General features: G+C 58.9%; 2 protein-coding genes across 5 annotated transcripts; one reads left to right on the plus strand and one right to left on the minus strand.

The window, feature by feature from the left end:
* Window positions 1-660: 660 nt before the first annotated feature.
* LOC142451513 (uncharacterized) lies at window positions 661-5,539 on the minus strand. The gene is made up of 3 exons (XM_075553297.1): window positions 5,518-5,539; window positions 1,972-2,497; window positions 661-1,821 (listed from the first exon to the last, which is right to left on the minus strand). Exons 1-3 carry the CDS (start codon window positions 5,537-5,539, stop codon window positions 1,146-1,148), a joined length of 1,224 nt encoding a protein of 407 aa, XP_075409412.1. The 3' UTR covers window positions 661-1,145.
* Window positions 1,318-23,996, plus strand: ADCY6 (adenylate cyclase 6). 4 transcript variants are annotated; one of them, XM_075551788.1, is made up of 23 exons: window positions 1,343-1,472; window positions 4,275-4,440; window positions 7,014-7,875; window positions 11,505-11,654; window positions 12,014-12,135; window positions 12,227-12,338; window positions 12,451-12,578; window positions 13,032-13,190; window positions 13,290-13,431; window positions 13,553-13,681; window positions 13,908-13,933; window positions 14,130-14,277; window positions 14,531-14,628; window positions 14,789-14,876; window positions 15,009-15,125; window positions 15,374-15,532; window positions 15,815-15,993; window positions 17,301-17,336; window positions 17,413-17,542; window positions 17,862-18,125; window positions 19,333-19,537; window positions 21,410-21,534; window positions 21,720-23,996. In XM_075551788.1, the coding sequence occupies exons 3-23, from the start codon at window positions 7,018-7,020 to the stop codon at window positions 21,843-21,845; spliced, it is 3,501 nt and encodes a 1,166-aa protein (XP_075407903.1). In that variant the 5' UTR covers window positions 1,343-1,472; window positions 4,275-4,440; window positions 7,014-7,017; the 3' UTR covers window positions 21,846-23,996. The 4 variants fall into 4 exon arrangements, with proteins under 4 accessions (XP_075407900.1, XP_075407901.1, XP_075407903.1 ...); XM_075551787.1 differs by having other exon boundaries at window positions 7,017-7,875; XM_075551785.1 differs by lacking the exon at window positions 4,275-4,440 and having other exon boundaries at window positions 1,318-1,472; window positions 7,017-7,875.
* The last annotated feature ends 92 nt before the right edge of the window (window positions 23,997-24,088 follow it).

The following is a 24,088-nucleotide window of genomic DNA, read 5'->3' on the forward strand; positions in this document are numbered from 1 at the left end:
TGCCTCAAGCTCTGTCCCCAGCCGGCCTTGGGGTCCCTGTTCGCAGTGGTCACTGGCAGGTTGGGTTTTGCAGAAGAACGTTAGGAATGCTGGGACAGGGACAAGCTGCCTTGGCCAGGGAAGGGGTCATCAAGGCAAGGACTGAAATGGAAGGAGGAGTTACTGGGCCCATGGAAGGAATGGGGAGGGGGCCCTCAGAGAAAAATCCAGAAAACCGTCCGCTTCCGGGCTCTGGATGGCAGCCACTCCCTCTACCATATTCTGGAATTTAACACTCCTTCTATTTCTGACTCCACCATCATTTGAACCCTCAAGGGTTAAAAGCGGTTTCCACGTGATAGTCCCCATCTCCCAGGTAATTTGGGCAGCTGCTCCATGCTGGAAAACGTGCGAAATTAAAGTCCTTAACAATTTCTCAGTACGTGTACCTAACCGCCCCCCCCCCCGCCCCCGTTCCCCGGCATTAGGGAAGCACAATCCTTGGGGCAAAAGGTGCCCAGGGGAGGGACCCTGCGAGTTGATGAGGAGAAGGTCCCAGAGCGTGGGGCCCGGAGGGCGGGCGTGGATAGTGCCCGTCGGCAGCCTGCTGGGCTCTGGGTGTAGCAGGTTCGCGTCAGGGCAGGTGCCCCAGAGGGTGGAGGGAGGAGGAGAGAAGGGTGCTTTGCGAGGAACCAGACCACACACACCTGGCGCCCTAGTGGAATGAAATCTTAATTAATTATTAAACTGAGTTCCCGCGGGAGGGAGGGAGGTAGGGAGCGGGCCGTGGCAGGCAGGGCGGGAAGGGCAGGCAGCTTGAGGGTTGGGGGAGGGAAGAGAAGGGGTGAGGAGTGGGCGCTGGACACTTGGGGGGGAGCCAGGGCTGGAAGGACCCGGACTCTCAGGGGGCGGGGCGGGGCAGGAGAGGGCGGGCTTGCTGGCGCCCTTGGAGATCCCAGGGGTGAGGGTGGGAGGGGGGTTCTGAAGGAGGCTGGACTGGGTGGAGGGCAGGAAGGGGGGTGGCGGGCCGGGCAGCCCCCTTCCCCCGGGGTCTTGATTCCCGAACAGTAGCCGCTTGTCCTCCCAAGCCTGGGAGACAGAGGGCGGGAGGAGGGGAGGGGGCGCGCGGAGGGAGGCGTCCTATTCTTTCCGTCTCGCTCCCACCCCTACTCGGCTCCTTGGAAGGGGAGTGGGCCCCTGGGCCCCCCGCTTCTGCGGAGGGAGGGGGAGGGGGTGCCCAGACAAAAGGAGCTTGTGCCTTTAAGGCGGGGAGTCCGGGAGCCGGCGGGGAGGGGACTTCTGGATCCGGGGTAGAGGGCGGCTGCGCTGGACAACAAGGGAGGGGGCGAGGGCTGGCCGGACGGACCGACGGCGGGAGGGACGGCCGGGACGCGCGGGCACGGAGAAGGACCGCGGGACTGCCGGCCGGCGGGCCGGAGCCCGCGGGGGCGGCGGGGCGGGGGTCCCCGGAAGGCGCCGACCCGGGCCGCCAGGTGAGACCGCGGGCGGGGCGCCGGGGAAGTGGCTGCGCCGGGCGCTCGGATCTCCGTGGGGCTCGGGGATCCCCGCGTGGCTGCCGCGAGCTTTTGGGGGGTGGGGTGAGGAGCCCGGAGGCCTGAGATGGGGAGAGGGGCTCGAGAGTGCTGGAGGGCAGCCTTGGGCAATGAGGGTGGGCGGCTGCGGGGAAGTGGGGGCTGGGGGACCGTGGAGTTCGAGGTCCGGGGTTCGCGCCAGCCTTCCACTCGCTTCCCTTCCTCCACGCGCTCCGAGTTCCCAGCTTGCCCAGGGGAGTGGGCAAGGCACGAGCTGGGGGAAGGGCTGCCCCGAGTTTCTGCCGCCGAGCTGGGTGAGTGGAGGTGGTAGGTGAGCCTCTGAGTTTGGGGTAGTACGACTCTGTTTAGGGATGAGGAGAGGGAGGCTGGGCAGACGGAGAGGGTGCTCCCACCCCTACCCCGGGACATGTGGGCATACCTTCCCCTCTCATCCTCTTACCCCAAAGCCTTGGAAGAAGGGGTGGGGTCCGCTTCCCCTTCTCCCTCTGCTGCTGGGTGGGCTGAGGTGGGCAGACTAGCTCCGGGCGGGACTGCAAGGCTCGAGGTGGAATCCGGCGGTAGTGGACCTTTCCTCACATCCCCCCTCCCCACCAGAGTACCCCGTGAGGAACCGAATGGGGGGCTGTGTTGGGTGGGGTCTGGTGGGAAGCCTGCTGCAGTCTTTAGGTAGCCCGAGGAAGGGGCCACCCGGGACCTATAGATCCGCAGGGAGGCTCCTATGCATCTGGGAAGGCCTGGAATCGAGGCCCGCGTTCCAGCAGGGTGGGCGGTGCTGGCACTGGAGGGCCCCGCCTGGGCAGTGCCTTCTGCCGCGAACTTTCTGAAATCCTGGTGTTCTGTCCCCGGGAGCCTCCTTTTGCCAAGGAGGGCAGGGGCCAGCGGACTCTCGGGACGGGACCACGGTAGGCGGCCCGGAAGAGGATTTGGGCGAAGGCGATGGGCCCTCCTCAGGGCTGGGCTGTGGCCTGCTTCAGACTCGGCTCAGGCTGGGCTGAGCGGAGCCGCGGTTAGGAGGCACCGGGCCTGGGACTGCCCAGGGGGTGGGAAAGGCATGAGCTGGGGGAAGGGCTGCTGCCCCGAGGCCGTGTGAGACCAGAGCTGCAGATCTGTGAGAGAGTGCAGAGAGACCAGGGCCCAGGGGAGCAAGAGGTCAGAAACACAAGTTCAGGAGCCTGACTGTGGGGAAGAAGGAGGTGGGTTGTGCTCAGGGAATGAAGGGGTTCCTGGCTTTGTCATTTTCAATTGTGCCCTCACCTCATCCCTGCATTTCCAGCCTGGCTTGGAGGGCGCTGGGCGCGCCGAAGGTCAGCAGTATGGGCAGTCCCTGGGGTGGAAGCCCAGAGGGTGAGGGTGGTGGTGGTGGTGGTGGTGGTGGTTGCAGTTGGTTGGGCAGTTCCAGAGCCTTGAAGCTATCCCCTTGGGGCTTCAGCATGTTCTTAGAAGGGTCATGCGTTCTTCTGGACAGTGTCTGCCCCTTGCTGTGTGGGTATGAGCCAGATGCTAGGGTGTGCTCCCAGGGGACAGGGAATATGGCCACAAACAGGTTTTTTGGAAGCAGAGGTCTGAGCCAGTGGGGGGCCGGGGTGGGCACAAGGGAGGTTGGTGATTGGGAAAAGGGCAGTGGGCTGGTGAACAGGAAGAGGCTGAAGCAGAATGTCATGGGAGGGTGGGGTGGGGTGGGGTGGGGGACTTGCTCTGGTCTCTGTCCCTGGCAGTTCCCAGGACTGACAGTGAGGACACAGGGACTGATAGAGCCCAGCGTCTGGCTGGCTGGGGAGACACGTGTTCTAGCTCGACTCTCCTGTCCTTCCATCTCTTGGAAACCGGCAGCGGTTTGTATTGGAAGTGATGTAGAGCGAGGAGAACTAATGTTTACCAAGTGTGTTCCCTGTGACGGGTCCTGTTAGAGTCTTGGCTCGCAGCCATTGTTAGCCCCATTGTACAGATGGAGAGACTGACTCAGGCAAGAGAAGTGAACGTGCCCAAGGTCACGCGGTTAGTAAATAACCGTGCTGAAGGTTGAAGCCTGGTCTCATCCCCAATTTCTTACTTCTAAGGAAGTATTTTGAAGAGCTGGGCCTTGTTGGACAACTTTTTCCAGATGCTAGCCTGACCAAAAGTTTTGGATCCCATATCTTGCGTGTATTGGAGAGGGCGGAGGGCTGGTGAAGGTGTGAAGGGGTTGACGGGCATGTTGCTTGGAGATAACTCAGAAGTAGAACTGAGAGAACCTGGCTCAGGGTGAGCCTGGAGCAGGCGTTTCCGGGTGTGCAGAAGGATCCCCAGGCTAGCTTCTGCACCGAGGGCCCCTGGGCACGTCTAGAAGCTCTGGCAGTGTATTTGGGTCAGTGTTTCCAACCCACCAGCTGCTGCTGAAGAGATAGAAGAGGCTGTCTGCGCCTGCAAAGATTTACAGCTTCAGAAGCCCTTTGGAGGGTCGCTGTGAGTCAGGTGACTCCAGGGCAGTGGGCGGGCTGTGTGCTTGGAGTACAGCTCTAGAGCACCTGCTCCTGTGGCCACCTGGGGTAAGCACTCTCACCTGCAGTGAGTGCAAGTGCCAAGGCTGCAGACTCAGCAGATTTATGTATGGCTGTGTGGGTGGGGGTGGGGGGGAGCGCGGAGGGAGGTCGGTCAAGGTGCCCTCAAGGTACCCTGTGAGTCTGGAGCAGCTCAGCCCAGGTGGGGACCTAGGCATCTGCGCATCATAATCCTCTTATCCTCGCATCCTTCTCACCTGGCTAGGAGACTCTTCAAGGGTATTGTCAGCAGCCTGCCTTCCCCAGGAAGCCTGTGGTCTGGGGCCGACTTGGGTACCGTGATTCCTGTAACCTGGGCCAACCACGGAAAACCGCCAAGACCCTTCAGGCTGGTTTTCTGTCATGCTTAGATGAGCGTCGCCGAGTTTGGGGTGAGGATCGGCTGGAATTGGGCATGTGGAAGGACCTTGAAAAGTTCGTAGCCCAGAGCAAGCGTAGGGGAGTACTGCCTATCACCCATCTATCTACGCAGCGGACGTGTACTTAGATCTTGCTTGATAGGTGTTTCAGGGAGGCCCTGGGTGATGCCAAGGATTAAGCGCTTGACTGCTAAACCAAGGGTTGGTGGTTCAAATTCACCCAGAGATGACTAGAAGCAAAGTCCTGGCCTTCCGTTTCTGAAAGGCCCCAGCCTTGACAATCTTATGAAGTGCCAGTTACATGCTGCCACCCCTGGGGTTGCTGTGAGCTGGAATCAACTCGGTGGCAATGGGTTTGGTTTGGCGTTTGGTGTTGCAGATACAGCAGTGAGCAAAACCAGGCCCACATGCTTGTCCTTGTGGAGTTGATGTTCTGGTGGAGACCAGCAAGGAATAAATAAGAAAAATACACAGAATGACAGTTGCTGATAAGAGCTGTAGGGGGCAGGGGTGGAGAAATTAAAGCATCAAGCTGGGGGGAAAAGATAAAGGCGCTCCAGGAAAGGGGGTTCTTATTTTAGTAGGACCAGCAGGGAAAACCGCGCTGATGAGGGAGCAATTTGAGCTGTGCCCTGGCAGAGGTAAGGGAGCTGGGCCTGCAGCTCCCACTCCAGGCGCATGGAGCAGCCCAGGGCATGGTGCGTTGACCTGCAGAAAGGCTAAAGGACTGAGGGCTGGGAAGAAGAAAGGCATAGGATTATCATTGGGAGTAGTTCACAATAGCTGCTCCATACCAATGCCCGTGAGCTTTTAAAGTATCCATGGAGTGTCTACTATGATCCAAAGGTGCCCTGGTGGCATAGTGGTTTCATGTTGGGCTGTTAATCTCAAAGTCAGCAGTTCAAAACCACCAGGGGCTCCATGGAACTTTCTACTCCTCTAAAGAGTTATAGTTATAAACTCACAGGGGCAATTCTAGTCTGCCTGATGGGGTCGCTGTGAGTTGGCATTGACTTGATGGCAGGGAGTTTGGTTTGGGGTTTACTATGATCCCTGGGTAGCACAAATGATTTGCCCTTGAGCACTCACCTGAAGGTTCAAACGGACCCATCTGCCTCGTGGAAGAAAGGCCTGGTGATGCGCCTCTGTAAAGATTCCTGAGGAGAGGATGATGGCAACAGAGGTGCAAATGTGCTTGACATAATGGATGTGTGGATTGTGATAAGAGCTGTAAGAGCCCCCAATAAAATGATTAAGAAAAAAAAAAAAAGGATTCCTCACTGCCATTGAGATGATGCCGACTCATAGTGATCCTACAGGACACGGTAGAAGTGCTCTTGTGAGTTTCTGAGACTGTAACTTTATGGGAGTAGAAAGCCCCATTTTTCTCCCATGGAATCGTTGTTTTCAAACTGCTGACCTTGTGGTTAGCAGCCCAACGTGTAGTTCCTGAGCCCTGTAAAGATTAACCAAGAAACCCCTATGGAACAGTTCTCCTTAATGCATTTTAAGATCGCATGAGTCAGAAGGATCTGGTGCCAACGGGCCTAGGTTGTTGGTTGGGACTGTGAGCCAGGCCCAACAAAGCATCTCATCCCATGTCACCGAGCTCATAGTCGGAGGGCAGAGACCCGGGGCAACACGGAATCACGTGATTGTCACTGTGAGAAGTACTGTAGGGGAATCTCACAGAGGGCAAACTGGGGGAGCAGACTTACTCTGTGAGAGGGGCAGGGAAGCTTTCCCTGAGGAAGTGACATTTAAGCTGTGACCTGGCGAAGTTAGCTTCAGCGGAGTGAAGTGTGCACAGTGGTTGTGTGTGTGTGGAGGGGAAGGGGGGTGGAGGAGTGGACAAGGATGTGGAAAAAATGCCTTTGTATAGAGGTCACAGGCTGAATTTATCTATGGGCCTGACTTATTTGGCCTGAAGTGCTAAACTGTGAATTAGTTGCCAACACTTAAAAATCACGAGAGAACTCCAAACCCACCCCCATCGAATGAATTTTATGGGAGCAAGAAGCCTCATCTCCAAAAGATCCCCTGGTGGGTTTGAACCCGTGATCTTGAAGTTCTCAGTCCAATGCTTACCCGACAGCGCCACCAGGAGACAAAACGTTAGAATTTAGAATGACTTTCTCTTACATGACTGATAAACCTCCCAGGATGGACAACCTGCTGGTGGCAGATGCGGGATGGCTCAGGGTGTGAACCCTCTAGCTCTCCCCCATTTTCCAGAAGCTGACCTGGGCGGGGTGCTCCTTGACCCTAGGCACTTGCCCTTGTGACCTTCCAGAAATCAGTGGCTTTTAGGGAAAAGGAGGTTCTTAAAAGTGTATGGTCCCTGAAGCCACGCGGGGGTCTGGGTTGGAATCTTGGCTCTCCCACTTCTGTGACCACTTGATCTCGGGCAAGTTGCTTCCCCTCCTTGTGTCCAGGGTTCCTCCCTGGCTGGCATGATTTTCTAAGGGGGATGTGTCTGGGGCTCTTTGCCTGGCAAGAGGAAGTACTCAATGACCTCTTCGGGTGGCGGGGCAGTGACCACAACGGTGGTATTCGTATCATCTCCTTCCTTCCTTCCCTCTCAGCAGCATGTCGTGGTTCAGTGGCCTCCTGGTCCCCAAAGTGGATGAACGGAAAACCGCCTGGGGTGAACGCAACGGGCAAAAGCGTGCGCGCCATGGGATGCGCCCCAGTGGCTTCTGCACGCCCCGCTACATGAGCTGCCTCCGGGACACCGCCGAGCCGCCCAGCCCCACGCCCGCAGCCTCCCCTCGGTGCCCCTGGCAGGATGAAGGCTTCATCCGCAGGGGGGGCCCAGGCAAGGGCACCGAGCTGGGGCTGCGCGCTGTGGCCCTGGGCTTCGAGGACACGGAGGCGGCGGGGGTCGGGGCGCCAGAGGCCGTGCCCGAGCTGGCGCCGGGAAGCGCGCGGTCCTGCTGGCGCCGCCTGGCGCAGGTGTTCCAGTCGAAGCAGTTCCGCTCCGCCAAGCTGGAGCGCCTGTATCAGCGGTACTTCTTCCAGATGAACCAGAGCAGCCTGACGCTGCTCATGGCCGTGCTGGTGCTGCTCATGGCCGTGCTGCTGGCCTTCCACGCCGCGCCCGCCCGCCTGCAGCCGGCCTACGTGGCCCTGCTGGCCTGCGCGGCCACCCTCTTCGTGGCGCTCATGGTGGTTTGCAACAGACAGAGTTTCCATCAGGACTCGATGTGGGTGGTGAGCTACGTGGTGCTGGGCATCCTGGCCGCCGTGCAGGTTGGAGGGGCCCTCGCAGCCACCCCTCACAGCCCCTCGGATGGCCTCTGGTGCCCTGTGTTCTTTGTCTACATCACCTACACGCTCCTTCCCATCCGCATGCGCGCAGCCGTCTTCAGCGGCCTGGGTCTCTCCATCCTGCACTTGATCTTGGCCTGGCAGCTCAACCGTGGAGATGCCCTCCTCTGGAAGCAGGTACGCGGTGAGGGGGGTAGGCCTGGGGAGCTCCCAGGTGTGGGTGCAAAAGGGCATAGTAATGGAGTAGCTATGTGGGTTGTGAATAGAGACTGGGTTTGGGGCGTCTAGTGATAGCTAACAGGGACCCCTGGGTCTCTGTGGGTTAGCACCTGTGACTGAAAGGTTGGAGGTTCAAACCCCTCAGCCACTCTGCAGGAGAAAGATGAGGCTGTCTGCTCCCATAAAAATAAAAGTAGTCTTAGAAAGTCTCCATAGGGCTGCTACAAGTCAGGACGAGTCCATGGCCGGGCAGTGGGTGATGTAGGTATACCTGGGAGCAGTGTCGAGAGCTGGAGGTCCAGGTTTAGGGATCGGCCTCCATTAGGGTCCCCGGGGCAGAGGGTCCTGTGGAAGGAATGAATTCAGTTATGAGGACTCAGGTCTGATCTTGAGGTGACACTATAGGACAGTCTCCAGCTAATAGGCTTGAGGCCCCCAAACTAGTACAGCCAATAGAGAGGCGACTGGAGGTTGGGGGGGTGCGTGAGGTGCCCCTGATGCTTCCCATTTGGGACGTCCAAGGGCAGCCCAGGCTGTGGCCAGACGTGGGCATCTCTGGCCTCTCGTGACACCTGAGACAGAGGCCCTGCTGCTAACCCCGAAGAGCACCTCGAGGTGGTGACTGCAGAGGGTTTGGGCAGGCTTTGGGAGGGCAGAGGTGCCCCTTCCCTGGCCAACAGCCACCTCTGAGAGGACAGGGAAGGTCAAGAGCTGGGATACTTCTCTCCCAGGGCTGGACTGTAAAGGAGAGGGAGCATTGAGGGTCTGATCTTTAACCTGCCTCTCTCATCCTGGGCATCGGGAGCCTGGCAGCCTGGCCCGGAAATCCTCTGCCCAAGCCGGTACTGCCTCAGGGCTCTTTGATGTGTGCTTGGCCTTCCAAGAGGCTTCAGTCTCTGCTGTGGCATCTCAGACAGCTAGCCTCACCTCTCCCTCCCGAGCTGTGACACGGGATAAGAATCGTTTCTCTCTCAAGATGCCACGGTTAGGGTCCTACTCTTCCCTAGAATGGTGTGGAAGACCGAGGGGCAGCATTCTCACCAGGGGCCAGGGAGTGTGGCTGGGCACGTACCCCGTGAGGGGCTTCTGGGAGGAGACTGCCTTCTCACTAAGGGAGGTAGAACATGGGCTGGGTGCCACCAGGTGCCAGTGCAGAGAGCCGGAACCAGGGCGTCCTCCCCAGCCAGCCCTTCTGAGGTTGCTATAGACATAGTTCCCTCACCCGCACACCTTACCCGCTGGAGATGTGGGGGTGGCCTCTGCCTTCCCAGGGTTTGGGAGAGCCTTACCCAGGGCTGTCTGTAGCCGCCAGAGCCCCCACCACAAGAGGAAGTTTCCTGGCCTGGGCTCCGAAGGTGAGAAGCTGGTGCCCTGGCATGTCACTCTCCCTGCCTGCCCTGTGCTCAGCACACTGGGGAACAAACAGGACCTTTTTAAAAGTAACTTTATAGGCCACAGACTTTGTTTGTGGAGCACGTGCCTACGGGGCACTGACAGGTCTCTTAAAGGGCCAGGTTCTTTTGCTTTCACTAGCCCCCACCTCCTTTTTCAGGTTAGCTCTCCAGCTGGGCTTGGTTGCTGGACTGACTTCTTGGGTGCCTCCCCTCCCCCTTCCTCTGGCCAGCCAGGGGGTAGGTGGGTGTCTCAACCCTGCTCATGGCTGGCATGGTGCCCAGAGCCAGACCAGCACCAGATTGGGGAGGTGCAGCCCCACAGAGGCCAGGACCGTGCCAGGTGCCCGCCTCCCGAGGGGCACCTGTCTACAGCCTAACTCACTGGGTCCCAGCAAGCACATTCTTGGGGTTAAGTTCCTCTTCCATGCCAGTCCTTGAGCACCTTGCCCCCTGCTGCGCTGAGAACAGCTCCCAGGTGGGCCTGTGGGTTTCTCTGTGGAGATTGGGCTGGCGTTCTGTTCCAGTCCCCTCCTCACTCTGCTCCAGGAAGCAGCCTTCCTCCTCCTCTGACACACCGGCTCAGTCTGAGCTGGCTCACCCAGTGACCCAGGCCCAGCCAGGAGTCGCCTCCAGTCCCCTGGCGTCCATTTTTTCTCACAGTCAGATGGTGTGTGTGTGTGTGTGTGTGTGTACAGAGTTATTTCAGTCTCTCGTCCCCCTTCCCCTTCCCTCTGCTGTGACTCACATTTTCCTCTTGGGCTCCTGGGGCCAGGAAGGGAAGTTGCCTGGTTTTACTCCCCCTTCCCTTCTCCCCCACTGGGGGCTATTCTTAGAAGCCCCCTCCCCCCAAGGGAAGGGAGAGAGTGTGCCCCCCTCATCACCCCTGTGCAGTTAGGGGGAAGGGCAGGGACCTCAGACTAGTTGGTTTGGGCATTGGGAGTTGGCCTGGCATGGGAGCTGGGAGTCAATCCTAGAGGTCAGGCCTGGAGGAGGCTAGGGGCTTAGCAGACCCCACTCTCCCAGTTCCCCTGAGAGGACCCCGAGGTCCCCGGAAGTAAGTGAGCCAGCCAAGTGTGCCCAACTAGCTCTGGTTCCAGGAAGAGCCCAGAACTCCTGGCTTCCAGTTGGTGCTCTTTTCCTCCCTACTAGAACCAGAGCCCTGCCCCTGCCAAGTCTGGGGTGGAGCCCAGAGTGCCACGTTAACCCCTGCCTCTCCGAAAACACTCTGAGACTTGATCCTCAGCCCGTTTGATGGGTGATGATTAGGGGTGGGGGCAGAGGGTCTGGGTGACCCTAGGATAAAGGCTCCAAGGAGTGGGGACTGGAAGCTCGAGGCATGTCCTGGTGGCTCTCCATCCCCAGCTGGACAGCGTACTTTGTGCCAGGATGGATGACTCCCCAGCCTGGGCCCTGGGTCTGCAGAACTCTGAGTGAAGAGCCTGCATAGGGACCATGGAGACTTGGAGGGAACTGGACAGTAGGGCTTGGACTCAGGCTTTGGAATCTAACTGTTCTGGACACAAATTCCCCGCTGGATATGTGGAGCTGTATGATCTTCAGCGAGTTACTCACCCTCTCTGCCTGGGCCCCTGCCTTTAAAATCCTATCTGATCATCTGACTCATAGACTGTCAGAAATGCATGGCAGGTGTCCCTATCCAATCCTGTAACACCGTTAGCGGTCCGATAAACCAGTCACAGTGACGTGATCGTGATCAGAATACTAGTGATCACAATTCTTGTCCATTATATCAGTGCGGGGAGGAGCCAAAGAGTTTTCAGCCATCCCCACCCACTACCCCTGAGTGCAGGAGCTAGAGGGGCAGATGACGCCCATGGAGATGTGGTCACTTGTCTGGGTCACTCACAGGAGTCCAGCTCAGGGTCTCCTGAGTGTTGACCTCTAAGGAGAGTCACATGCAGAAGGGGCCACGTTTGCCTTTTGTTTGGGGTGTTTTTGAAGCTGGGTCCTCGGGCCTCTGGGGTGTCTTCTCCTGGGAGCTTTGAAAGGATCTCATTTCTCGCTGTGGCTGTGTGCTGGGTAGGGGCAGGAGTCCTGTGAGGAGAGTGGGGCTTGAACTGCAGGCCCCTGACTTCTCCTCCCCAAAGGAGCTTCCAAGGAGGCATTGGAGTGGGTGGATGGGAGGGTATCAGGAAGGTCGTCACCCTCCCTGCCTCCGCCACCCTCCCACAGCTCGGCGCCAATGTGCTGCTGTTCGTGTGCACCAATATCGTGGGCATCTGCACACACTACCCGGCTGAGGTGTCTCAGCGCCAGGCCTTCCAGGAGACCCGTGGCTACATCCAGGCTCGGCTGCACCTGCAGCACGAGAATCGGCAGCAGGTGCTATTGCTTACACCACCCCCCCCCCCCACTCTCCCCAGGGCCCCAGCCAGGGCCTCCCTGGGCCTGACCCGCCCACCAGCTCCCCGGAGCATATTTGCTGCTGTCTGGTTCGTGGGAGCCCCGTGTGGTCATCTCCTGGGCTGTTTATCAGTGGTCCTGTTAACACGGGGCATCCATCCTGCCCAAGGGGCAGAGCTGGGCTATATATCTGCTGAGGGTCGGGGCAGGCCACTGTCTGTCCTGAAGAGAGGCTCAGGCTTTCAGAAAGGCCCGGGAGGTCCCTGAAGATGTAAGGGACAAGAGGGGTGGGTTGTGGGGCAGGGGAGAGCAGTGCCCTGACGGAGCCACTGGTCTAGGAGCGGCTGCTGTTGTCCGTGTTGCCCCAGCATGTTGCCATGGAGATGAAAGAGGACATCAACACAAAAAAGGAAGACATGATGTTCCACAAGATCTACATCCAGAAGCATGACAATGTCAGGTAGGGTGGCCATGGGAAGGGCCAGGAGGGGTGCAGGGTCTGGACATCTTTCCAGGTACATGACTCCTCCATCCTCTGGTGTCACCCCCAGCATCCTGTTTGCTGACATCGAAGGCTTCACCAGCCTGGCCTCCCAGTGCACTGCACAGGAGCTGGTCATGACCCTGAATGAGCTCTTTGCACGCTTCGACAAGCTTGCCGCGGTGAGGGTGCCGGGGCTGATGGAGTCTGCAGGGAAGCGGGTGGGCTAGGCAGCCTGGGGAAGGGGGCAAGACCAGAGGTGGTCCCTCCCTCCAACTCTCCTCCCCACCTCAGGAAAATCACTGCCTGAGGATCAAGATCTTGGGGGACTGCTACTACTGCGTGTCAGGGCTGCCCGAGGCCCGAGCTGACCATGCCCACTGCTGCGTGGAGATGGGGGTGGATATGATCGAGGCCATCTCGTAAGCAGCACCCCAATGTCAGGCTTCCTGCACTGTGGTGCCCTGGGCTCCCACACCCCTCCACCCTCTGTCACCAAGACCCCTCACTGGGCAGGGGCATGGCCTCTTCTCTGGGGACATTCTCAGGCTGCTGCCCTCCAGTCCGTGCAAGCCCACGTGCACACACAGACTCTGGCCAGGGTGGGGGTGGGGGAGGATCTGGGCCCTCAGAGGATGCGCACTGGGCTGGGCTGAGGTGACACCTCAAGAGCAAGTGCCCCAAGATGCTGCCCAGCCCCTGCTGGCAAATGCAGACGTCATCCTTGAGCCCCGTGTGCACCTGTCCAGCCACGGTTCCTGCCCCTGCTCCTGCCCCTGGGTTCCCCATCTTACTGGCTGGCTTGCCCCCGAGGGGAGTAAGGTGGGAGTGGGGCAGGCTGTGCCAGGAGCTGAGCCGGAGCCCCCTCCTCCCAGGCTGGTGCGTGAAGTGACTGGCGTGAACGTGAACATGCGTGTCGGCATCCACAGTGGGCGTGTACACTGCGGGGTCCTGGGCCTGCGGAAATGGCAGTTCGACGTGTGGTCCAATGACGTGACCCTAGCCAACCACATGGAGGCAGGGGGCCGGGCCGGGTGCGTGGAGTGGGTCCAGGCAGCAGTGGGGGGAGGACCGGACAGGAGGGGAGGTAGAGGCGGGAAGCAAGGTCTCACCCTCTGGATCCCACCACACAGCCGCATCCACATCACCCGGGCCACACTGCAGTACCTGAATGGGGACTACGAGGTGGAGCTGGGCCGAGGCGGGGAGCGCAACGCATACCTCAAGGAGCAGCACATTGAGACCTTCCTCATCCTGGGTGCCAGCCAGAAGCGGGTCAGGTCCTGGGCATGACCGGGGGCGGGCCTCGGGGAGCTGGAGGAGCAGGCGTAGGCCTTGCTGCAGGGGGGGTCGAGGGGGTCTCTCTTCTGAGCCTGTGTCCACACTGCCTGCACAGAAAGAGGAGAAGGCCATGCTGGCCAAGCTGCAGCGGACTCGGGCCAACTCCATGGAGGGGCTGATCCCACGCTGGGTGCCTGACCGCGCCTTTTCCCGCACCAAGGACTCCAAGGCTTTCCGGCAGATGGTGAGACCAGGGCACCTCCCTAGCACTACGCCCCTCCCTCTTCTGTCTGCCTGTTGAGGCTGCGCTCAGGGCTCCCTGGCATGGATGGTGATTTCACTTGCTCGCCCTCCCCTGAGGATGCGGTGGGGAATCCCTTAGCGCACACAGTGTCAGGGCTGGAGGGAGGGGCCGTGGATGGTGATGGCCTGCCCCTCACCTCACTCTTGTTCTCTCTCTCTCTCTCTAGGGTATTGATGATTCCAGCAAAGACAAGTGAGTCTGGGTTTGAAGGAGGGGGGACAGGCAGGAGAGAAGGTCCTTGCCCCCTGGGATCGGGCTGTGGGGAGCCCGAGGATAGTCTGGGAGCAGGTACCACTGCCTGCCTCACACTCCAGGGGCACTGGGTGGGCCCTGCCCCCCATGGGCAGTGCTCTGGCACTCCATGCCGAGCCATATCCCCTGCCATCAGCCGGGGCGCCCAGGATGCCTTGAACCCCGAGGATGAGGTGGATGAGTTCCTGGGCCGGGCCATCGATGCGCGCAGCATCGACCAACTCCGCAAGGACCACGTGCGCCGCTTCCTGCTCACTTTCCAGAGAGAGGACCTGGAGAAGAAGGTGTGGGCCCACCAGGGCAGCTGGACAGCTGGGGACAGGGCGGGTCCAGGCAGGGACCTTTGTGCACTGGTGACACAGGAGAGGGCTTTGGGGGATGCCAAGGGGACCACAGCCAGAGCCGGGGGTGGGTCAATATTAATTGGACCACCTGCTCCTCCTCCCCGTTGAGGCCCTGGTAGTGTGTAGCCAGCCCCCTGAAGCCCCACCTCCCCGAGGGCTGGCCCAGCCCCCAGTTCAGCCTTCTCTACTTCAGTACTCAAGAAAGGTGGACCCCCGCTTCGGAGCCTACGTAGCCTGTGCCCTGCTGGTCTTCTGCTTCATTTGCTTCATCCAGCTCCTGGTCTTCCCACGGTGAGAGCCCTGCACCTCTACTCGCTGCCCCTCCAGAACGTGCCCCGGTGCCCATGCTGGTCCTCAGTCCCTGGGCCTGCAAGTCCTGCAGCCTCGGGGTGGGTCAGGGGCCGTGCAGACTCATGCTACCCCGGCCGGCCTACCGGCCCTGTCTCCCCAGCTCCCACCTGATGCTCGGCGTCTCTGCTGGTACCTTCGTGCTGCTGCTGGTCACCGTGCTGATCTGTGCCGTGTACTCCTGCGGCTCGGTATGCAGGCTGCCTGCCAGCCTGCCTGGCAGGTTCAGCTGGGGTCTCGAGGGAAGAGGTGGCTCCACCCTTGCCGGCCTCTGCCCCGCCTGTTGGGGCTCCTCCAACTCTCAGTCTCTTGCCTGCCTCCAGCTGTTCCCTAAGGCCCTGCAACGTCTGTCCCGCAGCATCGTCCGCTCACGGGCACACAGCACTGCCGTTGGCATCTTCTCCGTCCTGCTCGTCTTCACCTCTGCTATCGCCAACATGGTAAACGTCTAGTGGGACATGCCTCACCTCTGTGCTGGTCAAGCGCTGCTTTGGACACTGGGGGTGGGGAGATGGGGTGGGCAAAGAGCCACTGTCCGGAAGAAGGGGGGTGGGGTTTTTTCCCACGGCCCTTCCCCTGTTTTCTTCCCTTGGCTTTGGATGCCTCAGTGAAAACTTTGGGCCCTGGGCGTGGCCCTCAAGACGCTTACCCTCCTCAGAAACCCTGAAACGCCTCCCCGCCTTTACAGTTCACATGTAACCACATCCCCATCCGGACCTGCGCAGCCCAGATGTTAAACTTAACCCCTGCCGACATCACCGCCTGCCACCTGCAGCAGCTCAATTACTCCCTGGGCCTGGATACTTCCCTGTGTGAGGGCACCGCACCCACCTGCAGCTTCCCCGAGGTGTCCGTCAGAGCAGTGCTCAGGCGGGGGCGGGGGGGGGTAGGGGAAGGTCCTGACTGGTACAGCTATGGACCCCTCCAGGCCAGGCCTGTGACAGGGCCCAGGGACTCATGAGCTCACCAGAGTCCCTAACACCATAAGTAGCCCAGGAGCCTGGTGTAGTGGAGGGATAAGGATGGTGGGGTCTGAGGGTTGTGGAGGGGAGTGCAGGCTTCCCCTGTCCAGGGCACCATGGTCTCAGCTTTCACCTAATGCTGCCTTCTCCACCATCCCTCCTTGCAGTACTTCCTGGGCAACATGCTACTGAGCCTGCTGGCCAGCTCCGTCTTCCTGCACATCAGCAGCATCGGGAAGTTGGCCATGACCCTTGTCCTGGGGCTCATTTATTTGGTGGTCCTTCTGCTCGGTCCTCCGGCCACTGTCTTTGACAACTATGATCTGCTGCTTGGCGTCCACGGCTTGTGAGTCTGCTCTCAGCCCCCGAGGGCCTCCAGGAACCCCCTGCCCCTGCCAGTGCCATGCTACTGCCCATCCCAGGTCCCCTGCCCTGGACATGCATCTTTCCCTTGAAGCAGATGCAGATGCTCCCAGTGTATGACCCCCCCCCCCAGTCACCCCAAGGAGACCCCAATCCTGGAAAATGCCTGTTGCTTTAGACCAGTGGTCCTCAACCCATGGGTCGTGAACCCATTGCGGGGTCAAATGACCGTTTCGCAGGGGTTGCCCAATTCATGACAGAAGCAGGATTACAGTTATGGAGTAGCGATGAAAATCATGTTATGGTTGGGGGAGGGGGTCATTACGACATGAGGACATGTATGAAAGGGTCTCGGCATGAGGAGGGTGGAGAACCGCTGGTTTAGACTCACGGTTAGCAGCCCAGCGAATAACTGTTCCACCAGGGCTCCCTGTGTTTCCAGACTAGACACTGTGCCCTCCCACTCATAGCGCTTTCGTTTTTCACTGCTGTAAAAATCACGTGACCACCTGTACATCACACGGCTGCTTGGTGGTGGTGTGGAGGGGGGGCAAGGGGAGTGGGGTAACAGGTGGGGACCAAAACATCTGACTCCTGCCCGAGGTCTTTTCCTGGGGCAGCACATGAGCTTTTTCCTTCAAACCCACCCATCGTGATGCAGTGGGTTAGCCACTGGGCTGCCCAGCACAGGGTCAGCAGTTCAGATCCACCAGCCGTGCCTTGGGAGAGAAGTTCGCTGTCTGCTCCCGTGAACGTGGACAGTCGTAGAAGCCCTGTGGAGTGGTCCCTCTGCCCCGTAGATTAGGTGTGTCGGAGTCGACTCAGCTGTGGTGGGCTTTTACAGCTTGAGGTGGTAGAAAAAGCCTGCAGAGCCGAGTGCCCTAGGCTCGAATTGCTGCTTGGCCTCTCATGGGCTGTGTGACCTTGGATAGGTGAGGTAACCTCTCTGAGCTTCCATTCTCGCATCTGTAAAATGGCACGGCCAGCCCTGGCACGGGGTAGCTCTAGAGAGTGCTGTAACTCAGGCTGATCAAAGGCCCTTACTGTTGGCCTGACTCCCGTGTTTCTGGCCGGGAAAGCTGAGCCTTAAGAGAGGAAGCAACTTGACCAAGGCCACAGACCTTGTAAGTAGAGGAGCCAGCAGTAACCTTAACCCCTTCTTGACGACTTTGAGGGCTGGCCCGATGCCTTCCGTGTGGCACGTGCTTGGTTCGTGTGGTCTCTGTCACCTGCTGTGCTCTACCTGTGATGCAGCAAACACTGATGGCATTGCTCTTGTCTCCTTGCCAGGGCTTCCTCCAATGGGACCTTTGATGGGCTGGACTGGTGAGTGAGGCTCTGGGGCAGTGAGGGCGGCCACCTGCCTCCTCCTGACGCTGAGCATGCCTCTGCTTACCCTCAGCCCAGCTCCGGGGAGGGTGGCCCTCAAGTATATGACCCCAGTGATCCTGCTGGTGTTTGCCCTGGCCCTGTATCTGCATGCCCAGCAGGTGGAGTCGACTGCCCGCCTGGACTTCCTCTGGAAACTGCAGGTGACTGGGCGGGCCCACAGGGGAGTGAGGGTGGGCCTGAGAGCTTCCATTCCAAGTCTGGGTGATGTTGGAAGCACCCCTCTGGTTCACTGGTCACCCCACACCCACCCTGGCTTCCTGCTGGTGTCTTCTCTGCTCATCCCAAGCCCCCTGCCCTGGCACCCCCCTTCCCACCCCTCCGTCCTCATGCTTCACCCTCTGCCTGTGCTGTGGGCCTCCCTTCCTCCCCATGGCTCCCTGGGGTGCCCTACCCAGGCCATGGCACTGCACCTGCCCCTCCATAGCATTGGGCAATAGGTGATGGGCAGGGTGCCCGCAGGCAACTGGGGAGAAGGAGGAGATGGAGGAGCTCCAGGCCTACAACCGGCGGCTGCTGCACAACATACTGCCCAAGGACGTGGCCGCCCACTTTCTGGCCCGTGAGCGCCGGAACGACGAGCTCTACTACCAGTCATGTGAGTGCGTGGCCGTGATGTTCGCCTCCATCGCCAACTTCTCCGAGTTCTACGTGGAGCTCGAGGCCAACAACGAGGGTGTCGAGTGCCTGAGGCTGCTCAATGAGATCATTGCCGACTTTGACGAGGTGCCTTGTCCCATTGCCCAGACAAGCTTGGGGCCTGGGCAGGATGGGGTGGGGTGGGGACTGTGGCGAGAAGGCCAACATCATGGGGGGGGGGGGGCAGCACTGGAAGGAGGGAGACTAGATGAGACCCATGAGTTGTGAGGAGGGGGAGCCAGTGTGGGTACAGCGGAGGCATGGCGGGAGGACAGGCCCCCCAGGAAGATGACACAGGTGGTTGGGTCAGGGGCCTCCTGTGATAGAAGGGGGAGGTGGAGGACATTAGAATCTGTGGGAAGAGACCAGCAAGCATGACGGTCCCCTGGGTAGGAAGCGGAGGCCAAACTGGAGGAAGAGTGCTAGCGTCCAGGTGAGGAAGAGGCTGCTCTGGGCTTGAAGGGAAGTCGCTCCCTCCCTCGAGGACTCAGTGTCCCCACAGGCTGGCCTGCCTGGGCCGTGGCAGCTGTGTGCACCCATTTGCTGACATCATGGCTTTTGAGAAAAAGGCCTGGTTTTCTGCCTCGGTCGAGATGGTTGTCGCCAGTTGCCATTGAGCCAGCTGTGACTCCTGGCGACCCCATTGTTGTAGAGCAGAACTGCCCCAGAGGGTGCTCCAGGAAGAGACGCTTCAGAAAGGGACCGCCAGGCCTGTCTTCCAAGATGCCTCTGAGCTGGCCATTGAACACCTCACCATGTGCACCCTCCTCCCCCACAACGCACTGTGGTCTGTAGAGGTGGCAGCCAGGGCAATACCACGCCGGGGAGCAGCTCTGCTCTGTATCACGTGCAGTTGCTCTGCATTCCAATCAACTTGCCTGCCATGGGTGGTGTCCTTTTTGAGACTCTGGGTCCTAGGAAAGAGCAGTTGAAGTTGACCTAGAGCTCTCTGCCCAAGTCCCGGCCTGGGTCTTTGATGGCCACCTGGTAGAGGAGACCTCTTTCTCCAGCTCCTCAGTCCCACACTGAGAGTCACAGCTGGAAGAGGGCTCAGTCATAGGAGCTCACTGCCATCGAGTCAATTCCAACTCAGAACAGCCCTTGTAGGAGAGTCCAACCGTCTGTCCTGGGCTTCCGAGGTTGTGAATCTCCATGGGAGCAGACAGTCTCATCCTTTTGCTTGGTGGCTCAGTGCATCAGTGGCTTAGTGGCAAGGCATGGGAGTGAGTGAGTGTTGGGCCAGGGCTGGGCTGGGCCTCTGTGCTGTGACAGCCGGGTCTCCGGTGGTGTCCAGATCATCAGCGAGGAGCGGTTCCGGCAGCTGGAGAAGATCAAGACCATTGGCAGCACCTACATGGCAGCTTCCGGGCTGAACGCTAGCACCTATGACCAGGTGGGCCGCTCTCACGTCACGGCTCTGGCCGACTACGCCATGCGCCTGATGGCGCAGATGGAGCACATCAACGAGCACTCCTTCAACAACTTCCAGATGAAGATTGGTGAGTGGGCCGGCCGCCCTTCCTGGACGCTTTCTGGGTGGAGGCAAGGCCGCAGGTTGGGGATGGGATCACTGATTCTCCGCCAGGTGCCTGGTGGCGGTGGGGGTGAGGGGTGTCTCCTTCCTGCCACCTCCTGTATCAAGTCAAGCTGACGTTCCAAACCTTAAGAACCAAACCACTGCCACTGGGTTGATTGTGACCCATAGTGACCCTGTTGGACAGGACAGATCTTCCTCTTCGAGGTTATGAGACTCTAAATTAGTGGTTCTCAGCCTTTCTCATGCCGAGACCCTTTCATACAGTTCCTCATGTGGTGGTGACCTCCCCCACCCCCAACCATAACATTATTTTCATTGCTACTTCATAACTGTCATTTTGCTACTGTTATGAATCAGGCGACCCCTGTGGAAGGGTCATCCGACCCCCAGGTTAAGAATTCTCACCTTCTTCACAGGAGCAGACAACCTTCTCTGTCTCCTGTGGATTGATTGGGGGATTTGAACCACTGACATTTCAGATAACAGCTTAATGCATACCCCACTACACCTTGATGTTAAGAACTGAGCTCATTTTTCAAGTCCCTACTATGTGCTAGGCCCTACTTTTTAAGCACATATGAATCCTGGAATTACTATCATCCCCGTTATTAGATTGGCAATGGGCCCAGTGTCGCCACGGTGAAGTGTGTGACTCACAGAAGGTTGGTGGCTTGAAGCTCCTGGTGACCCGGCAGAGCAACGCCCTGCAGTGGGCTCCTGTAGAGTCCAGCCTGGGACACCCTCGGGTGGCTCTGCTCTGCCCTGGCGTGAGCTCCGAGTCAGAGTCAACTCACTGGCACCCAGCGACCACAGCCAGAGATATGGGGGCTATCAGGGAGCGTCAAGTCACTACCTCACCCAAGGTCAGCTGGTCAGGGTTGAGGCTGAGATTCCAAACTAGGTTTGTCTGAACTCCAGGGCCCTTATCTATGGCAAGTCTGATTAAGATGAATTTCTTTGCAGATGAACTCCAAACCAGACCAAACTCACTGCCTTGGAGTGGATTCCGACTCAGAGCAGGCCCTATAGGATGGAGTAGCGTGGCCCTGATGGGTTTCCATATAACCATAACTGCTTATAGGAGTAGAAAGCTTCATTTTTCTTTAGAGCAGCTGGTGGCTTTGAACTGCTGACCTGGGGGTTAACATCCCAATACTTAACCCTTACAATCCCAGGGCTCCTTTCCGAGGAACTAGCAGATAGTAGATAACAATATTAATAAGTTACGTACTATTAGTACCTACTGAAGCAGGTGATAGTCACAGGAACTATAGTGGAGTAGTTGATAATAGCATGGGTTCTGGAGTCCAAGAGTTGGGATTTAAATTTGGGCCATTCGATAACTGGCGAATTTCGTAAGCGGCCTACCTTTTCTCAGTTTCGGTGACATTGTATCCAGCTATTCATCCAGTAAGCCCCCAGGTGGCCCAGACAGTTAAGCACTAGACTGGGAGGCTGGCCAGGAGAGCGGCTTGGCCGCCTGTTTCTGAAAGGCCACAGCCGTGCAAACCTTGTGGAGCGGTTTACTCTGCTCTTCTGGGGTCCCCGTGAGTCGGAAGGGACAGGACAGTCACAAACGACCACCACACCCATCTGTGGAGTGGGGGTGATGGCACCCCGTGTGGGGCTGAAGCCAGCCAGGCAGAGTGCTAGCCAGTCTGGAAGGCTGCAGGAGGGCAGCTGGGAGGTTAGCTCCTGAGCCATGGAGCTGCCCAGACCTTCCCCTTTTGACAACCAGGAAGCTGGCTGGCACTTTTCTGCTCTGTCAGAGGCGGTGTGAGGTGTCCCTGGACTGACCCTGATGCTGCCACCTGCTGTGCTTTCCCTCCCGCAGGGCTGAACATGGGCCCAGTGGTGGCAGGCGTCATTGGTGCTCGGAAGCCACAGTATGACATCTGGGGGAACACGGTCAATGTCTCTAGCCGTATGGACAGCACGGGGGTCCCTGATCGAATCCAGGTGAGGGGGGATATGAGCAAGGTCGGGCCCCCTCTGCTGCCCTTGATAGTGGGCACAAGGGTAGGGAGGCAGTATTGGGTGGGGGTGGGGGTTAGGGGGAGCCCCGTGCTTAGAGAAGCCCTGAGCTCCTGCAAACCCAATTGGCAGGAACCCAGGCCAAATGGGTCCCCTTTCCCAACCCCCAGGTGACCACGGACCTGTACCAGGTTTTAGCCTCCAAGGGCTATCAGCTGGAGTGCCGAGGGGTGGTCAAGGTGAAGGGCAAAGGGGAGATGACCACCTACTTCCTCAATGGGGGCCCGAGCAGTTAGCAGGGCCTGGCTGCAGACTCGGCAGAAGGGACCAAGGTGGGCATTGAGCAGGCTCTGTGCTTACTGGTGGAACCACGGCAGGCTCCCGGCCAGCCACACAGGGGAAAGGCCAGCCAGCTGTGCTCGACCATGCTCCTCTGCCTCAGCCTGGCTCGAGCAAGGGACTAACTACCCAGAGGATTATGCAAGTGACTCTTTCTTTCAACTGGGCCATGGCTGTTCCTGCTTCTCTCTCACAGCTTTTGGGAGCAGAAGAGCAGGTGGCAGTGGAGGCAGGGGAAGCCCCTTCCTCTCTGAGAGACTGATTACAATGGCAGCTCACCAGGCCTGACCCTGACTTGTCTGTCTGGGCGGCAGGCTCAGGGCTGGGCCCTCTCTCTCCCTCTTTTTTCTGGGAATATTTTGTACACAGACTGGGGCAGGCATGAGGAGTGCCTATTCCACGCTTGCCTTTGCTATGCCTGTATCCCCAGCTGGGTCTCCTCTTGCCTGGGCAGAGGAGGGGGACGCCCTAGGGACCCTGCTCTGCCCGTTATTTCAGAGGCATGTTTCCATTTGCCAAAACCCAGGTCAACAATCTGTCTCCAAAGGGGAACAAAGGGACTTGCAGCCACTACACGGCTCTCGGCAAAGGGGCGACTGGCCTCATTGGTAACTGTGAAAATGCCCGAGCGGAGAGCCAGGGCATGTGTGAGGATGGCAGAAGATCAGGAGCTGGAAGCTCACCTGCAGGTGCCAAAGAGAGCAGGCTGACCAGTGAGAGGTAGTGCCAGCCCTGATGGGCCTGGCATGGGCAGGGTCAAGGCACTCTGCCCCAGCTCTCTCGCTGTCTGCTGGCAAGGGGGCACAGAGCATCTTTGCCCTCTTCCATTGCCAAATAGGCAGGTCAGGGCATGAAGGAAGATGTCCCCTGACCCCAAACCTACCCTCCCTGGTTTGGCTCTAGGGATGGCATGAGTATGTGCGTGTGTGTACACTCATGGGCATGCATGGATCTGTGGTACATATTGTCACCATGCTTTCCTGGTCGGTGTGTGTACTTGTGCTCCTGCTCCTCAGCTATGCACCCAGTTGCCTCTCTCCTGCCGGCCTGACTTCTGGGAGTAAGGCCGGGCTCCCCGTAGCCAGGGGTGGGGAGAGGTGCCCAGGTTGCACAGGAGTAGGATGGGGTGTGGTAGCAAAAGGAAGGGTGGCCCCAGGGAGAAGAGTCCTTTCTGTGCCAAAACCCTAAGTGCCCTTTGGGGGCCAAATGTGCAGCATGACAGTCTCCCTGCCTGGGGCAGGGACCCAAGAGCCTGCTTCAGCCCTAGCGCCTTGTGCACTTAAAACTGCCTGGGGTTCGGTGGGCTAAGGCTCAGGATTTCCTGGGTCCCCCGCCTTGTGTCTTGGGGCATGGTAAGCCTTGGGGATGGGGGAGCAAGGGATCCCTCGGAGGACCCCGATCTCGGTACTAGGGGGTGGGCAGGGGAACCTTGACCTTTGCCTTCCCCTTCACTAGCCTTCAGCCTGATTCTAGCATGTCCCCAGCTCCCCAGATGAATGAAGCCTGCAAGGGCTGGTGGAAGGGTTAGGAGAGTGGATTCTAGGTTCTCTTCCTAGCCTTGCTTTTCTTCTACCCCTTTCCTCCTCCCAGTCTCCTTGGGTAGGGCCCGAATTAAACTGGTGCCTTGGACTCTCTGTGCCTGTTTAAGCCAGAGGCATCAGCCTAATTTTTTCTTGGAGATCCTTGTCTTGGAGGTGACTAGAGAGGGGTCCCCAGAGTGGCTAGGTATGGGGGATGGAAGGGCCTGGTGGCTCTCTGACCCTAGCTCATGGCACCTTCTGACCCTAGTTCCCTACAGGGGGCTGGTTTCTGACTTGGTACTGCCTGTCTTGAGGCAGGAGGGGTCTTCCTGCATTACTCAATGGGGCACCAGGCACTTCATTTGTCCAGGCAGAAGGAGAAGGGGACTCGTTGGTCCAAACAGAAAACCCGCTGCTCTCTGGCTAGGAGGGGAATGCGGGGCACCCCTTGGGGGACTTGCCTTTGCTTCTTGCCAGGTGAGAGGGGCTTGTCCACACCCTGGCTCCCTGTACCACAGTGCCAGCCATGCACTTCTCCTGGCTACCACGGCCCTCTTTCTCACCACTAGGTGGGAGGCTGTGGGGGGGGACAGGGGAGGGAAGGCCCACGGACTTTGGTTTTATAATGTAACCACTGTGGGAGGTGGGAGGGGAGGGTGTACCATGTATTTCAGTGAAAT

Source organism: Tenrec ecaudatus, chromosome 6, assembly GCF_050624435.1.
Source record: "Tenrec ecaudatus isolate mTenEca1 chromosome 6, mTenEca1.hap1, whole genome shotgun sequence".
Classification (NCBI taxonomy): domain Eukaryota; kingdom Metazoa; phylum Chordata; class Mammalia; order Afrosoricida; family Tenrecidae; genus Tenrec; species Tenrec ecaudatus.

What these genes read in the sequence shown, in the direction of transcription:
- LOC142451513 (XM_075553297.1), bottom strand. Translation starts at nt 5,539, where the DNA reads ATGGGTCCGTTTGAACCTTCAG. An exon ending in GGGTCCGTTTGAACCTTCAG is followed by an intron (nt 2,498 to 5,517) that starts GTGAGTGCTCAA and finishes AGTCTGAAGCAG; the next exon opens with GCCACAGCCCAGCCCTGAGG. An exon ending in CCTTCTTCCAAGGCTTTGGG is followed by an intron (nt 1,822 to 1,971) that starts GTAAGAGGATGA and finishes CCACTCACCCAG; the next exon opens with CTCGGCGGCAGAAACTCGGG.
- ADCY6 (XM_075551785.1), top strand. Translation starts at nt 7,018, where the DNA reads ATGTCGTGGTTCAGTGGCCTCCTGGTCCCCAAAGTGGATGAACGGAAA. An exon ending in GAGGCAGGGGGCCGGGCCGG is followed by an intron (nt 13,191 to 13,289) that starts GTGCGTGGAGTG and finishes CCCACCACACAG; the next exon opens with CCGCATCCACATCACCCGGG. An exon ending in CAGCTCCTGGTCTTCCCACG is followed by an intron (nt 14,629 to 14,788) that starts GTGAGAGCCCTG and finishes CTGTCTCCCCAG; the next exon opens with CTCCCACCTGATGCTCGGCG.